We start from the raw sequence: 16,341 nt of genomic DNA on the forward strand, positions 1-16,341 counted from the left end.
TACAACGCATTTTTAAAAACTACCTTTACAACGCATTCCATTACATCGCATACTACCTTTACAACGCATACCATTACAACGCATAATATTACACTACACTATCCAACACTTACCCTACTGTTGCACCCACTGGAGTTAGAATAGTAATTTTTACCCCTATACTATCCAACACTTACACTACTGTTGCACCCCCTGGAGTTAGAATAGTAATTTTTACCTCTATACTATCCAACACTTACCCTACTGTTGCACCCCCTGGAGTTAGAATAGTAATTTTTACCCCTATACTATCCAACACTTACCCTACTGTTGCACCCCCTGGAGTTAGAATAGTAATTTTTACCCCCATACTATCCAACACTTACCCTACTGTTGCACCCCCTGGAGTTAGAATAGTAATTTTTACCCCTATACTATCCAACACTTACCCTACTGTTGCACCCCCTGGAGTTAGAATAGTAATTTTTACCCCTATACTATCCAACACTTACCCTACTGTTGCACCCCCTGGAGTTAGAATAGTAATTTTTACCCCTATACTATCCAACACTTTCCCTACTGTTGCACCCCCTGGAGTTAGAATAGCAATTTTTACCCCTATACTATCCAACACTTACCCTACTGTTGCACCCCCTGGAGTTAGAAAAGTAATTTTTACCCCTATACTATCTAATACTTACCTTAAATGCAATTTAATATTATGCGTTGTAATGGTATGCGTTGTAAAGGTAGTATGCGATGTAATGGAATGCGTTGTAAAGGTAGTTTTTAAAAATGCGTTGTAGTGTCATGCTATGTAATGGAATGCGTTGTAATGGATGTTGCGTTGTAAAAAATGCGTTGTAAGTGCATGCGTTGTAAAAGTGTGCGTTGTAACGACATACATCCTTGCTCCACAGGTACACAACAGTAATAGTGATATCGGTGATCAAACAGCCTGATCGGGTACAGTGACGGCTCATTGTCATCAAATTACGAACACTACAATCCATTACCAATACAATCCTCAGCTTTAGAAGTTAGCCTGAAGGAGAACAGTCCCTACACCAGACTATGAGAAAGTCACGGTTCTTTGCCAATCTTTCTTTCGAGTTAAAAATTGATGCTTGTTCCTGGAGATCTCTCTGAAACATCAATGAAGGGCATCTCTGGCAGCTACTTAGGAACCGCTGGCGAAACAGAGGTGGAGTGTGGTTTTCTGAAGCAGAGAGATTTAACTACTTATGTTGTTGGGAGAGAAAAACACAATAAAACTGCCCTTCCGGGTATAGGACATGCATGTTGTGTGAGTCGCAGCTGATAAAAACGATAAGATAAACACTGGCCCAGAGATGTACATTTTCTTGCATACCTTAACTGAACCCCGCTCGCTGCAGGAATAGTAGATGCAAGTATTTCACAACGCCGAAGCCTGCAAGCAAATCCCTTTTATTAAACCTCGAACTGTGCCATAGGCGTGTTTCATTTAGCACTCCATTAAACAGGTTGTGAGGGAATGGTGGCTGCCAGGCACGCCAATGTGCCAAGCCCCTGTTGATGAGTAAATTGGCTTGTTTCGCTGACTGTGGCCCAGCCTACCTGCCAAAACATATAAAAGGAGACACCTTCTCTTAAAATCAAAGGGGCACGCCACTGTCTCCTTTCCTTTCGGCTCTCTCGTGCACTGTGACTTTTCTGATCATTCCTTGCTTCTGCTACTCTTTCAGGAAGTCACCATGAGTTACTCTCAAAATTCATTCTCTCAGTCTGGAGGAAGAGGCAAGGGTTACAGTGCTGCCTCAGTTGGAGGAGGAGGAGGCGGAGGAGGAAGAGTCAGCTTTAGCTCTTCTTCTGTATCCCAAAGCGGAGGCAGTGGTGGTTATGGGCGTACTAGTGTTGGTGGTGGCGGTGCAGGTGGTGGTGCAAGTGGGTTTGGCAGCCGAAGCCTCTATAACCTAGGGGGCACTAAAAGAATTTCCATCAGCACAAGCAGTGTCCGGGGTGGGGGTGGTTTCGCTGGGGGATCTGGTAGCTATGGCAGTGGAGGTGGTGGTGGTGGTTATGGTGTTGGAGGTGGAGGTGCTTTCCGCAGCGGTGGAGGTTATGGTGTTGGAGGTGCTTTCCGCAGCGGTGGAGGTTATGGTGTTGGAGGTGCTTTCCGCAGCGGTGGAGGTTATGGTGTTGGAGGTGGAGGTGGTTTCGGCAGCGGAGGAGGCTTTGGAGGTGCTGCTCCTGCTTTCCCAGTTTGCCCTCCTGGTGGAATCCAACAAGTGACCGTTAACCAAACCCTCCTGACACCAATCAATGTGGACATTGACCCCAACATCTCCAAGGTGCGAAGCGAGGAAAGGGAGCAAATCAAGTCGCTCAATAACAAATTTGCTTCATTTATTGACAAGGTAAGCCAAGAACCTATTTTTCTTCATTTTTATAGAGACATCTTTTGTGATTCACTACCATGTAAAATAATGAAATAGGCTCTTTTTAGATGGTAGAGGCTGTAAGATGTATTGTTTTCATCATTTTTATACATAGCATTAAAAATACAAATTCATTTGCAGTCAACAGGACTAACATTACTATCAGTAATACAAAACGTTGAAACTGTATAAAGACTGTTGATATTAGCATCTCTTCCTGGATTTATAAATACTTCATTTTAATAAGATGTGCATGACTGTTGCTTAGTGAATAAGTTCGTGTGCCTCGATTCTGGGATGTAAGGTCTTGATAAACAGCATCATGTCTATGTCTGTATGCAATGAGGGTTTTAATAAACTGTGATAAGTCACAATATTTCCTGACCTGTTGCCGCTCACAGGCTCACAGGTTCTACCCTGTCTGTGTTGGCTTCTGTTTCGATGATGTCATTTGAAGAGTTGGAAAGGCTTCGTGACTGTTATATGTTACTAGATTTTTAAAAAGTCACAATTTAACAAGCACATGCTTGTGGTTTGTATGGGAACAACTCCCCACATGCCACAGTGTTCCTGGTATGAATAAAAACAGGTAGTGAAAGGGATGAAATGAGAGCCCATGATGGGCAAGTGAAGCATCTACTGCCCAGAGACTTAGCTAGTGTTTCTCCTATGACTTTTAGGTCCGATTCCTGGAGCAGCAGAACCAGGTGCTCGAGACCAAGTGGAAATTTTTGCAGGAACATGGCCAAACTGGGGTCAAAAGGAACACCATTGAGCCCCTCTTCGAGACGTACATTAATAGCCTGAGGAGGCAGTTGGATAAGCTGGTCAGTGACAGATCCCGTCTGGATAACGAGCTGCGGGGCATGCAGGACCATGTGGAGGACTACAAGAAGAAGTATGTGAGGGGCATTCTGCTGGAGGAGGGGTGCTGCGCGCATGCGCGATAGGGCGAGCGTGAGACCTAGGGGGCGAGCGGTATAGGGCACTCTCCTGGGAATTCCGGATATGACGCTAGCTGAAATCAGTGTCAAGCGCCAAGTGCAGCGCTTGCAGCAGAGGTGTGCCCTGGAAAGAGAACAAGCAGGGAACGGCGTGCACAGTGCGACCCGGGTCTCATTAAGAATCAGGTGTGCAGATGTGTAGTGAACTTTAAAGGCATATTTAATATTCTACAAACAAGTAGGATGTTGCATCTAATTGCAGACAGGAGGTAGTTGCTTTGTAATCAGATTTCTACAGTAAATAAAAAGGTGTCAGGTTTGGGATTGTGCACATGATCGGGGTCCAGTAAAAGACGTGTTGCAGTAAATGCAACACAAGGAGTCTTGCGTTTTGGCTAAGACCTACAACTAAGCACAGTCTGCAGCGAATCTGCCATGACCTATCCATCCTTAATCCGTGTCTTACTCCCACAGATACGAAGACGAGATCAACAAGCGCACGGCAGCAGAGAACGAGTTTGTGGTGCTGAAGAAGGTCAGTGGTCTGAGAAACAATAGCAACAGGAGCTGCTGTGTACATGCCCTGAGGTTGTGATGTGATGTCATGTGCAGGGGTCCCAGAGGCACAGGGGCTGCTATGTACATGTCCTGAGGTTGTGTTGTGATGTCATGTGCAGGGGTCCCAGAGACACAGGGCTACTGTGTACATGTCCTGAGGTCGTGTTGTGATGTCATATGCAGAGGTCCCAGAGGTACATGGGCTGATGTGTACATGTCCTGAGGTTATGATTTCATGTGCAGGAGTCCCAGAGGCACAAGGCTGCTGTGTACATGTTCCGAGGTTGTGTTGTGATGTCATGTGCAGGGGTCCCAGAGACACAGGGCTGCGGTGTACATGTTCTGAGGTTGTGATGTCATGTGGAGGGGTCCCAGAGGCACAGGGGCTGCTATGTACATGTCCTGTGGTTGTTTTGTGATATCATGTGCAGGGGTCCCAAAGGCATAGGGCATGTTGTGTACATGCCCTGAGGTTGTGTTGTGATGTCATGTGCAGGGGTCCTAGATGCATAGGGGCTGCTATCTACATGTCCTGAGGTTGTGATGTCATGTGGAAGGGTCCCAGATGCACAGGGGCCGCTATCTACATGTCCTGAGGTTGTGATGTCATGTGGAAGGGTCCCAGATGCACAGGGGCCGCTATGTACATGTCCCGAGGTTGTGTTGTGATGTCATGTGCAGAGGTCCGAGAGGCACAGGGGCTGCTATGTACATGTCCCGAGGTTGTGTTGTTATGCTGTGTGCAGGGGTCTCAGAGTCACAGGGGCTGCACTATTGATCAGGGATGCTTGGTCTCCTTGTACAGTATGCGTGAGCGAGCACTGTGTGCCCCTATCCTCCTTTAAGGGCAGGATGTGGGCAGTGTCCAGGATGAAGAACAGTGGAGAGGAGAACAGGTACCGCAGAAGGGAAAAGCAGCGCTCAAAGCCATGGAGGTTTCACAACAGCTGGGGCTCCGGAACCAAAAACAGAAGTGCAAATTCACAGAAAGGGGAAGGGGGAGGATTAATAATGAGTCACTGGTGATAGAGAAATATGGGGACAACGAGGTCAGTATCATTGCATGAGACAGCACCTGAGCATGATGAGCATAGAGTAAGTCACCTGAGCAGAGAGGTTTGAGCTGATCTCCTGGAAGTGCATAAAGGGATGTTGCTGAAGAAGTGTAAACAGTCTGTGAAGGTCACCAAGTTGCAATCTAAGCGATCCACCATCTAGTGCACTGTTAACTTCTTGTGATTCGTTTCTCAGGATGTCGACGCTGCCTACATGAAGAAAGTGGAGCTGGAGGCTAAAGTGGATTCTCTGACTGATGAGATCGCATTCCTCAGGCATCTATACGAAATGGTGAGTAACTTCTAGTTCCTGTCATATTGATCACCCTTAGCCAACGAAGGTAGAGCAACATCCTGCTCCTATGCAGCTGTCAAGTACAGGCACAGAGGGAAAAAGGCATGCAGCACTTCCAGTGCTATGAGCTCCCGATAAAAAGGGCAGGGGAACATCCTGATAATCAACAACTGAGAGCCCTCGACCAAAGAAGGACTGCGAACATGCAGTTCTGAAAGAAATGAGAGAAACCTGATCAATCGCACTAGAGGCCCTTCTGGCTTCGATAGTGCGTCAATGCCAAACCAATGGGAAATGCAACAGCTGCAATATACCAGAAAACCCAAATGCAAAGTGGTCAGAAGAGCATCCAACTCCTATAGAACTCCCATTTCAAGAAGGGCAGGGGAACATTTTGTGTCCTGTAAGAATTGGCTTCTAATCAGAGATGATAGGAACAACAGGCTTTGATAAAATGGAGAACCCAGAATCAAAGATGGCAGTGGCACCTATAATTCAGAGCTGAGAAAGTCTTATCACAACAGGACCTACCATACACAATCTGTAGGAATCCCGAGTATCTAATAAACAGGCAGCAATGGTTCACTGAAGTATTACTCATACGCATAATTAGATGGTCAGCCATCTTTTGTTTGACCAATAAGTCAGCTCTCCTGAATAACTCTATCTCTCAATAAACATACAGGGCAGCCAACAAATCACATATAAACGCATTTAATTATGGAGAACAATTGAATATAAAAGCAGAAATTGTGCCTACTGCTCAGTATAAACGTATATGAAACATATGTGCACAAAAAAAGGAAAACAAGAGAAAGAACCAATAGAACCAATAAAACCCACTTTAAAAAGTAAGTGAATTAGTAGAGTCCGACTGGTTAACTTTGCGTTAGACTAGTGGGACGCTTGGTCACATTAGAACATAAGGCGGATACAATTGTGACCATTTAAAACAATATTTTATTAATAATTCTGCAGTGAGCCATTGTTTTCTGTTTATTATCTTTATCATAAAGCGCACCGGTATTTGTACCCGTTAAGGAACGGATCACACAGTAATAATGAGTACAGAGGAACCTTCAGCCCCTAAAGAGCTGAGAGCCCCTAAGGAAAGAAGGCAGGGTAACATTGGCCCCCTATAGAATCTGTATTAAATAGGCATATAGAGCATAGCGATTTCCAATGCCCATTGAACCTATCGTCCCTAATCAAAGAGTACATATGGATTCAGCTACAAGTGGTGATCTATAAAAGAGACATGTTCATGCAACGTTCAACACCATTGCCTGGCCCACTGTTGAATCCGTGTGCACTTATATATTTAAATATGCTGTGGCATTTTGTCATGTCGCTCTGTGTATCAAGTCTATGTATGTGTGCATCATCACCCCCAGTGCCTGACAAAAATCCAGAATCCACAAAACGAAGGGCCATTAATGCCTGTACAACAAGAAGGGTGTGTGCAATGAACCACTTTGAATTCTAGAATGGAAACATTCATTGAAAAGGTGCAGCATCTGTGCTTTGACAGAAGGGAAACAGGGAGCAAATGATTAACAGTAGCCAGGACAGCAAAAGGAGGAGATGGAAGGTGTAGCATAACATCTGCTCAGTGCTGTGCCGCTTGACTTGCAGGAACTTGCAGAGCTCCAAGGACAGATGTCGGACACGTCGGTCATCTTGTCTATGGACAATAACCGAGCCCTGGATCTGGAAAGTCTCATCTCTGGTGCGAAAGCTCAGTATGAAGAAATCGCCAGGAGGAGTCAAGCTGAAGCCGAGGCTGCCTACGCCAACAAGGTATGTGACACGCGACCTGGCACTAGGGGGATAGGGTGCATCAATGAATCTAGGGAAAGATAGCACTTTCTGCTTGGTAGATTAGAATAGTATTTAAATGCCACAATTTACTTTTTTTCAACCAACATAGCATACATTCCATGACAAAGACAAAACTGAATGTGGTGGACCCTTTCCCACTTTCGATTTGCATTAAAAGCAAGAATGGGACATTTCAGAATTCACAAAGTAAAAAAGTAGCAACATCAGATAGTCTTTAGTATGGGTCATGTCATAGAACGTAGGGTCAGATTTTGAGTTTGGTGGGCAGTGTATTTTGCCACAAACCTGGCAGAGTACCCTGCTTGCTAAACTCTTGGTTTGCCTGCACTATTTAGTGTCAAGTGAACTGTCATGTGTCCGCCGGGGGAGCCTCCACTGGTTCTGCCAGTGGAAACCTTAGACAGACAACCCTGCAGAAATCTGCTGCCAGTCTAAATGCCTCAGAACACCCGACCTATTTAGGGCAGACATTCTGACATCATTTTTTCCTGTTTGTGATGGAAAGGGGATTCCTGGCATTCCCAAACAGGAAAACACAGAAATGACCCTCACATGTTGGGAGAAAACTCCTAGTGTGCCAGAGACTTTTCTTTTATGTTTTAAAAAAATAACTACCACTTTGGCAGTTTGTGTTTGTATAACAAACAACTTTGCTGTATAGGCCTACTGATCATTGGTGATTTCTAAAAATGGCAGGCTGCAGTCCACCAGGGTAGCAGAGTACATCCCTGTCCTCTGCTGGCGTGGCGAAACAGTGTAACTCTGGCCAGGGTCTATATCCGACTTTAGGTGCTGTACATCAAGTGCAAACAGCATTGTGCTCCTCATAAAACAATCAGCTACAATCATTACATATGTATGCATTTAGATTTCCATTCTAATAAAAACGAGGTGAAATGAGGGTCAGAGCTCAGCCAGGCGAGGTAAAATAATGAACGCTCTCACCAGTGTGAATATGAACACATTCAAAATCTTTACACACGTAAACGTACGTCCACACAGCAACATGTTTGTAAGCTTGGTAAATTCAGTATTTACTGACCATGAAAGAATAGAAGACTAAGTCAGCCCTGCTGGGGTGACCTGCTTATCATAATATATGTCAGCATCAAACCTATAATTCACCACGCCTTCCTGCCATTCTTGCAACTGCACCGATGTAGACTCCTGTACATCATGTAGGAATGAGGTGAGGTGATAATGATGCCATAAAGTTAAAAAAGTCCAGCTGCTTCCATCTTTCACTCACTGTAAGTATAACAGGATTCAAAATGAACAATAACACAGCATCCCTTATCTCCCCATGCACTTTTTGCCCCCCACAACATCCAGCCATGTTGTGTGTGCATAGTTCTCCTCCCACTTCAGGTTTCACAATGCTTCGTCGATATTATGTTGAGCCAGGCAGGATGCGCAGAGCATTACTGGGTTTTAACAGTGTTTATGTGTTCAACAAGGGTTAACCGTATAACACAATAGTTTGCTTGAAAGAAGGAAGTTGGACAGCAAATTAGAGGCATGGTACTAAATTGAGATGCTTGTATCCACACAGTATTGATCTTAACCAGTCAGCATTTGTGGTAGGGAGATAAAATAAACAGTCAGCTTAATCATGAAATCTACATATGTGATAGTTGTATCTCATCAATGGCTTTGGGGGAAACATACTAGAAGTCCTCGACGCTCAAGGTAGTGATTCACATGAGAAATGTTAAAACATTCCATTCACAAAAGTCTGAACACAAAAACATACGTCAAATGGAAAGCAACATTTAGTCATCCAAAATAATGGTATACAGCCCAGGACATATTTGATTGGGAAAAGTTTGGCCCCTATTAAACTTGAAATTCTATCTATGGCATTTTGACCCTAGCTGAGTGTGCGAGTCATCATCTGAACAGGGAATAAATTAAAAGATAGCTAAAAGAAGAGATACACCAATTGAAAAGAATGTAAGACAGGCAATACTGTTCTTTGTAAAAGTTAAATGTGAGTAAGACTTACATAATAGGCAGTCGATGGGTACCCCTAATTTTCAATACTTCTGTAAAAGGAGAGAAATCAAGAATGTCAGCATTTCAAGGATAGGCAGCTAAAATGTCAAAAGGTACTCAGAATATTGACAGATTCTTCTCAGGCATATAAACTAAAAAAAACTCTACATTTCAAAACTAGAAAGAAATCCAACTACGTGAGGCAAAGCGGTCCACACTAGTAAAAAGGTTCAGTCGCAGGGTATGGTACCATATTGTTGAGGCCTACATATGGTGTCATAAATAATTGACAAAAATATTACCATATGAAGTTAATAACAGAAAATCTTCACTCAAAGGAGTAATATGTTTGTACAAGATATGTAGGCAACAATATTTATGATTGATGATATTTTTGTTATCCACATTTTGACATACAACAGTGTAATATTCCAGTCCAGATCTAAGTGAATGAAGAACATTTCACAAACAATGTAGGGCAGAGGTTGGGAGAGATCGTGCTGAGTGGTGAGCATGCACAATAAAGTAGCACACAGTTGTTTTCAGGAAACAACACAAAAGGGGGGTTTGGTCCAGGAACGTGAAGGTAGCAGACCTCATTCGTTTGCGAGAACTGTAGCCAGTATTAAAGCGTGCTTTCTAATGAGTTCAGTGGATACTCTCTCCAGTGGAGGATTTCCAAGATCATCTTGTGAACCAGCCACAGAGGGACTTTCACAAATATGGATATAACCTTTAAAATACAAAAAAACATGAGAACTCGGATGCGTACATTTTTAAAAATGATCTCTGTCCGGGAACCTGCCGACTTAGTCAGCAAATTAATATCATAGATTATTGACCCACTAAACACAATGAGCATCTACTGGTGCAAATTGATGCTGCTCTTGACTTGGTATGCCATGAATTCTGTGTCTTTATAGACAATACACACCCTTGAATTCATGCTATGCCATCATATGTCTCGTGCCTTAAAGTTAGTGTACTGTCTTCTCAAATACGGTGCCTTTGATTGTTACAAGCCTATGCCATCATGTCTTTCAACATAGATCTACCATTGCTTTGCCATCCTGAATCTTCCAAATCTAATTTTACATTTTTTCCAAAGCTACTCTGTCATGATTCACCTTGCAAAGGTATGACTTTTATTTAAAAAGCAAATCACCTTTTGACCTCCAGGGCTACGTCGGCTGTCAGTCTCATGTTTCATTGTGCTACCTCTGATTTATTCCAAGCCGTTTATCATGATGCCATGCGGGTCACTTTACAATCCTGTCCCACATTACCTTGGTGCTGTCCTACGTCCTTTAATATGCAACATCCAGCGACACACCATAGAGTTGTCCATTCTGCTTACTCCCACTGCATAGTGCCCACATTTCTAGCTCCAGTACAATCCCATGCCTGATAATTCAAATTGACGGGTGTATTTCAATGGTCTACATTCGTGTGCTGATAGATAAACCTGCATCATTCATAAAATACACCTGTGTCATTCATTAAATAATTTTTGATAGAAGTTTCCAACTCATTCCATGGCATAATTAGAAAAGCACATTTACACAACACACCATTTACACCCCATTGATTCTTCCCATCTATTTGAGACACAAAGTCCAGGATTTCAGCAAATGTCTGATTTCCAGCCTTTGAGCATCATGGGTATTTGGTAGTCACGTATTATTTCAGAAGCTCACAAAGGCGACGGAATAAGTTGTAAGCTGGAGCAAACCACAGCGGAGAAGATGGAGATGGCTACAAGTGAATTGTCCATGCAAAGTATAAGCTTTTGTTCTATTCATCTTTTTTGTGGTCCAACTTGAAAGAGCTGCTGTTACCAGACAATTATGTGAACATCATTAGAGAGAGGCTTTGGCCCCACCCACATGTTGGGAGCCAGGAGTACATGTTTTGATTTACATGTTTTGATTGGGCAGAAGTTGGATGCTTCCACAAACACGTGCTAGTTCTCTACATAGCTGTGATCATTTTGCTTATTCAGCTGCCTGAATTTGAGCTTTCAGGGTCACACACATTACATTGTAATGCTATTAAAGTGTCTTAGGTAACTAGATAATATATGGTGCTTTTCTCTGGCAGCAGCACAGATGGGAGGAGGGCAGTAATTAACCTATATGGATATTTAGGTCTGGCTAGACAGAGGAACAGTCACATGACCATTTAACCTACACCAGTATTTATTCTACGGTTCTTTGCTTCCATACAAATACATACCCATTCCCATGCGATTTACTTGTAATGCTTCATGTGACAATAGAACATTTCTTTAGAGCCAGACCTATTGTCATTGCCAAGGATTGTCTGTTGTGTTCTGCAGTTTCAACAGCTTCAGGCAACTGCCGGCCAGCACGGGGACCATCTGAAGAGCAGCAAACAAGAGATTTCTGAGCTCAACCGGGCAATACAGAGGCTGAAGACAGAAATTGACAGTGTGAAAAAACAGGTACGTCTTGCGTAGATGTTATCACACGCTTCATTTTAATAGTAGTCTATGCAATCTTTGATGTAGAAGACTACACCCTGCACATATTGTACTGCACGCTCAAGATTGTGAGTTGTTGTTTTCGTGTGCAAGCATTGGGTCACTGCTCAGGTAGAGAATGGTGCTCTCCTCAAATGCAGACATTGGCTCACTTGGAAATAACTTTAAAGAATACACTGGGACAGTCTCACTGCATTCTTAAAAGCTTTGTCAAGTGACTGAGACACTTCAGAGATCTAAAGGTCCACTGCTTTACAATAAAACTTTAAGTTCCAGCTTAACGGTTTCATTCACACCTTTAGAATGACAACAGAGGAGGAGACAGCCAAACGACGGAGCTCAATAAACAGTTAGAAAGAAGTTTATTTAGAATATAAAATTCATATTGATCATTTATAGGGCGTGACCCCTGGCTGGAGGGTAAGGAAAGTTGCCTCACGAAGGAAATAGGAAGTGCAAGCCTTTCTAGTTACCATTACCTCTGATCAAAAGCGAAGCACAGTAATACAATTCGTCCTTGGGTAAGTGTTTAGAGCTATGATTCACTAAACTTTTTCCAGCGGCGGCAAGATGAGAATATCAGGCTGGTGCAACCCTGGCTGATCATACACTGAATGCCCCACATAGGAGACACTGGCCAGATCGTATAATGGAACTTACGCATCCAGGAGTGACGCTAACTAGATATTAGCGGTAAAGGTGGTAGCAACATTGACAGCCCAAGTACGATTACTAATGTGTTTTACTTTCTTACAGTGTGCCAAACTGCAGACTAGTATCGCTGAGGCTGAAGGGCGCGGAGAGCTTGCCCTGAAGGATGCCAGGGCAAAGCTGGCAGAGCTGGAAAAAGCGCTCCAGAAGGCCAAGGAGGAGATGGCGCGCCAGGCGAAGGATTACCAGGAGCTGATGAGCGTTAAGCTAGCCCTGGACATTGAAATTGCAACCTATATGACCCTGCTGGAGGGCGAAGAACACAGGTGAGTGAACTGTAACACTGTGGAAGGGGGAACAACCTTTACAACGCAACTGTTACAACGCACTACACTTACAACGCATTTTTTACAACGCATAATCCATTACAACGCACTACACTTACAACGCATGACACTACAACGCATTTTAAAAAAATACCTTTACAACGCATACCATTACAACGCTTACCATTACAACGCATAATATTACACTACACTATCCAACACTTACCCTACTGTTGCACCCCCTGGAGTTAGAATAGTAATTTTTACCCCTATACTATCCAACACTTACCCTACTGTTGCACCCCCTGGAGTTAGAATAGCAATTTTTACCCCTATACTATCCAACACTTACCCTACTGTTGCACCCCCTGGAGTTAGAATAGCAATTTTTACCCCTATACTATCCAACACTTACCCTACTTTTGCACCCCCTGGAGTTAGAATAGAAATTTTTACCCCTATACTATCCAACACTTACCCTACTGTTGCACCCCCTGGAGTTAGAATAGCAATTTTTACCCCTATACTATCCAACACTTACCCTACTGTTGCACCCCCTGGAGTTAGATTAGTAATTTTTACCCCTATACTATCCAACACTTACCCTACTGTTGCACCCCCTGGAGTTAGAATAGTAATTTTTACCCCTATACTATCCAACACTTACCCTACTGTTGCACCCCCTGGAGTTAGAATAGTAATTTTTACCCCTATACTATCCAACACTTACCCTACTGTTGCACCCCCTGGAGTTAGAAAAGTAATTTTTACCCCTATACTATCTAATACTTACCTTAAATGCAATTAAATATTATGCGTTGAAATGGTATGCGTTGTAATGGTAGTTTTTAAAAATGCGTTGTAGTGTCATGCGTTGTAAGTGTAGTGCGTTGTAATGGATTATGCGTTGTAAGTGCATGCGTTGTAAAAGTGTGCGTTGTAACGTCATACATCCGTGTGGAAGTGATATCATTTAATTGTATTTTGAGATTTTTGCTAGTGCTCTGCTTACGGAAATCATGTTGGTTTAGCCTACTGCATCATATCTCAAAGCAAATGACAGTCCCTGTAACAAAAGCAATCATTTAATGACATTTCCTCCGATCACTAATCACTTTACTCTGTTCTTACTATGGTGTGTATAGATGCTATGCTGTGGCCATTGGGACATTATATAACAAAAACACACAAGCAAAAAGATGTTCATCGAAGGTCTGTGTGCTCAACCTCCTCTTCTCACCAATGTTGCTTTTTTTTCTCCTACAGGATGTCTGGAGAAATTCAGAATGCAGTGAGCATCTGTAAGTATCCCAACTGTTTCTGGAGCAGTGCTGCATTTTGTACATTCTGTTGTAGGATTCCAGAAATGCTCAAATGTAATTCTGATGTGCTTTTTCTTTCAGCTGTGGTCAGCAGTGGTGGAAGTTACAGCTCTGGAGGAGGAGCAGGAGGTGCAGGATTTGCTGCAGGAGGCAGTGGATATACTGGTGGCAGCGGGTTTGGTGCGGGAGGCGGTGGAGGATACGGTGTGGGAGGCAGCAGTGGTGGGTTCAGCGGTGGTAGTGGATATGGCTCTGTCAGTGGTGGAGGATATGGTGTGGGAGGCAGCAGTGGTGGGTTCGGCGGTGGCAGTGGATATGGCTCTGCAGGTGGGGGAAGTATTGGTGGAGCAGGTGGAGGAGGTGGAGGCAGCTCAGGGGTGGCAATTGTCCAAACAACCTCACATACTACTTCAAGGCGAAAGATATCTTAAACGTCAAGTGCGGAATGGCTGCTCACCAACTGATTGAAATAAGCTCACGGTCTTATGGGATCACCACATACAATCATTTTTCTCCGTCCCTCTCTACTGAAAACTCACAAAACATGCCTCTGAATTCACATTTTAAACCAGCTTCACTCCAGGTCTTTCTCTCTTTGGTTTCCTTCCCTTGTCCTCCCCTTTCACATCTTTCCTTAAATTATTACGTTTAAAATCCGCATATAGTTGCCATCCTCTGGGTTGCCGGTGGAGAGCTGTGTATCACTCTCTGCATTTGTACATGCTGCCGGCCAAAGCAGAAAGCTGTGCTCCTGCTCAGCCGTACTCAATAAAAATAATTGCTCCATAAACCAGCTTCACCAGCAAAGCGATAAACTGTTTATATCCTGAAGCCATGCTTATGAGGTCGAATGGTACTACTCGTAATTGTAAATTCCACCTAAGTGATCCTACCTCAGAGAGGAAAGGGAGAACCCAACTTCTGAAAACAAACTATAGTTTACAGACATGCTGTTTATATTGCTATGTCTTGGGCTCCGTCACAGAATCTCCAATCTCCTTCTCAGGTGACCATAGATGTAATTTCTCGGATGTTGATCTTGACTCTTTCAGTGCAATGTCTTGTCACCCAGGGTCTTTTAAGGTCAATTACCACATTTAACTGTGAATGTTCTGCAGTTTGGACTTAGGTGAAATGGTAGGCCCAACACCAACAAAGTTTAGATTAGCCCAAATGGATCAAAGGTACAAATCAGGTGAAAACTGTTTAGAGATAGCAAAGGGAAATTCCACCCTTTTGCAGGGTCCTAGGTTGAGATCCTTCTATTCACAACAGAGAAAATCATAGACTTAGTACAGACAAGGTAAATAAAAATATCTGTTATGGAAAATAAAGTGATGGCGAACATGAAAAGAATACACATGCAATGGGTCACATTATTTTCTTTCTCCTTCAAGAGGACCACTACTTAGTGAAACCATGATGTTTGTGAACCACCAGACAGCAGAAACTATTCACTCTTTTAAATGATAGCTCTGTTGTTGGCCAATGTACTGCTAGTCACTTGTTTGGGAGTAACACTGTTTTCCAAGGAAGCTGATCTTGAACTATGTTGGGACCGCGTGTATGTAAGCTTTCATGCACATGCTCCACTTTATTTTCAGGCGCTACAAAGAGTAATCTTTTGAGCAAGTTGTGTAACCTGTCTAGAGTATATGCCAAAGCCGTTTTTGTACTGTACACCACTGCCTGTAACCACCCTGTGTATGCACTGTCTGCCATCGCCTGGACTGTATAAAACCACCTCCTCGACATATTTGTCATACCTGTTACCGACTTTAAACTCCTGTCTGTTTGTTGCGTTTTCTTTACCTCTAATAAACTATATATGTCACAAAATCCACTTGTGTTATCAAGTTGTTTTTTAAAGTGTTAAGTTGTATATTGCACAAAACGGATAATTCGAACGGATCAAAAGGGTCCAACTGAAAGCTTTTCTGTCATGAAGACATCCAAAAGAATTCAATGGAGTTCACGGTTAATATTTTAGAAGCAGAGAAAAGTAACTGTTGATGCACCTAGCCCTTGCAAGCCAAACAAATATTACTCATTCTATAAAACGAAACATTGTCAAGAATGTCAAATAATTCCCTTACATATAAATGGGAAACCGAGCGATAGCACTAAGAGAATCAAACCAGTGAACGGTAGAAGTTGTCTGTGCATTACGTTATTGCTGCACGCTATTACGGAATAATGAATCTTCGAAGTGTAAAGTGAGTGAGTGTGTGTGTGCGCCCACGTGGACTGTTATTGCCTGCAGCTGTGGAATAATGCACGCACCTTTCTCACTCAGAAATCCTGATGTGACATGCAAAACGTTCTGTGCCCCATGACTGCCACGATTCCAAAGGGCAAACTCTAGACACATCTCTGCGTGCATAACTCTTCAGAACTAAACAAGGGGAATGCAGCTAGGCTCCCAAGAGTTAGGTGATGAGCTCTGAACTC

At 43.2% G+C, this 16,341-nt stretch overlaps 1 protein-coding gene across 1 annotated transcript; it reads left to right on the top strand.

The window, feature by feature from the left end:
- Positions 1 to 1,601: 1,601 nt before the first annotated feature.
- On the top strand, positions 1,602 to 15,729 carry LOC146833192 (keratin, type II cytoskeletal cochleal-like). Its single transcript, XM_085600849.1, has 9 exons — positions 1,602 to 2,378; positions 3,080 to 3,297; positions 3,818 to 3,878; positions 5,153 to 5,248; positions 6,887 to 7,051; positions 11,427 to 11,552; positions 12,348 to 12,568; positions 13,835 to 13,869; positions 13,972 to 15,729. Exons 1-9 carry the CDS (start codon positions 1,716 to 1,718, stop codon positions 14,319 to 14,321), a joined length of 1,935 nt encoding a protein of 644 aa, XP_085456975.1. The 5' UTR covers positions 1,602 to 1,715; the 3' UTR covers positions 14,322 to 15,729.
- Positions 15,730 to 16,341: the final 612 nt, after the last annotated feature.

Source organism: Triturus cristatus, chromosome 4_2, assembly GCF_964204655.1.
Source record: "Triturus cristatus chromosome 4_2, aTriCri1.1, whole genome shotgun sequence".
Classification (NCBI taxonomy): Eukaryota; Metazoa; Chordata; class Amphibia; order Caudata; family Salamandridae; genus Triturus; species Triturus cristatus.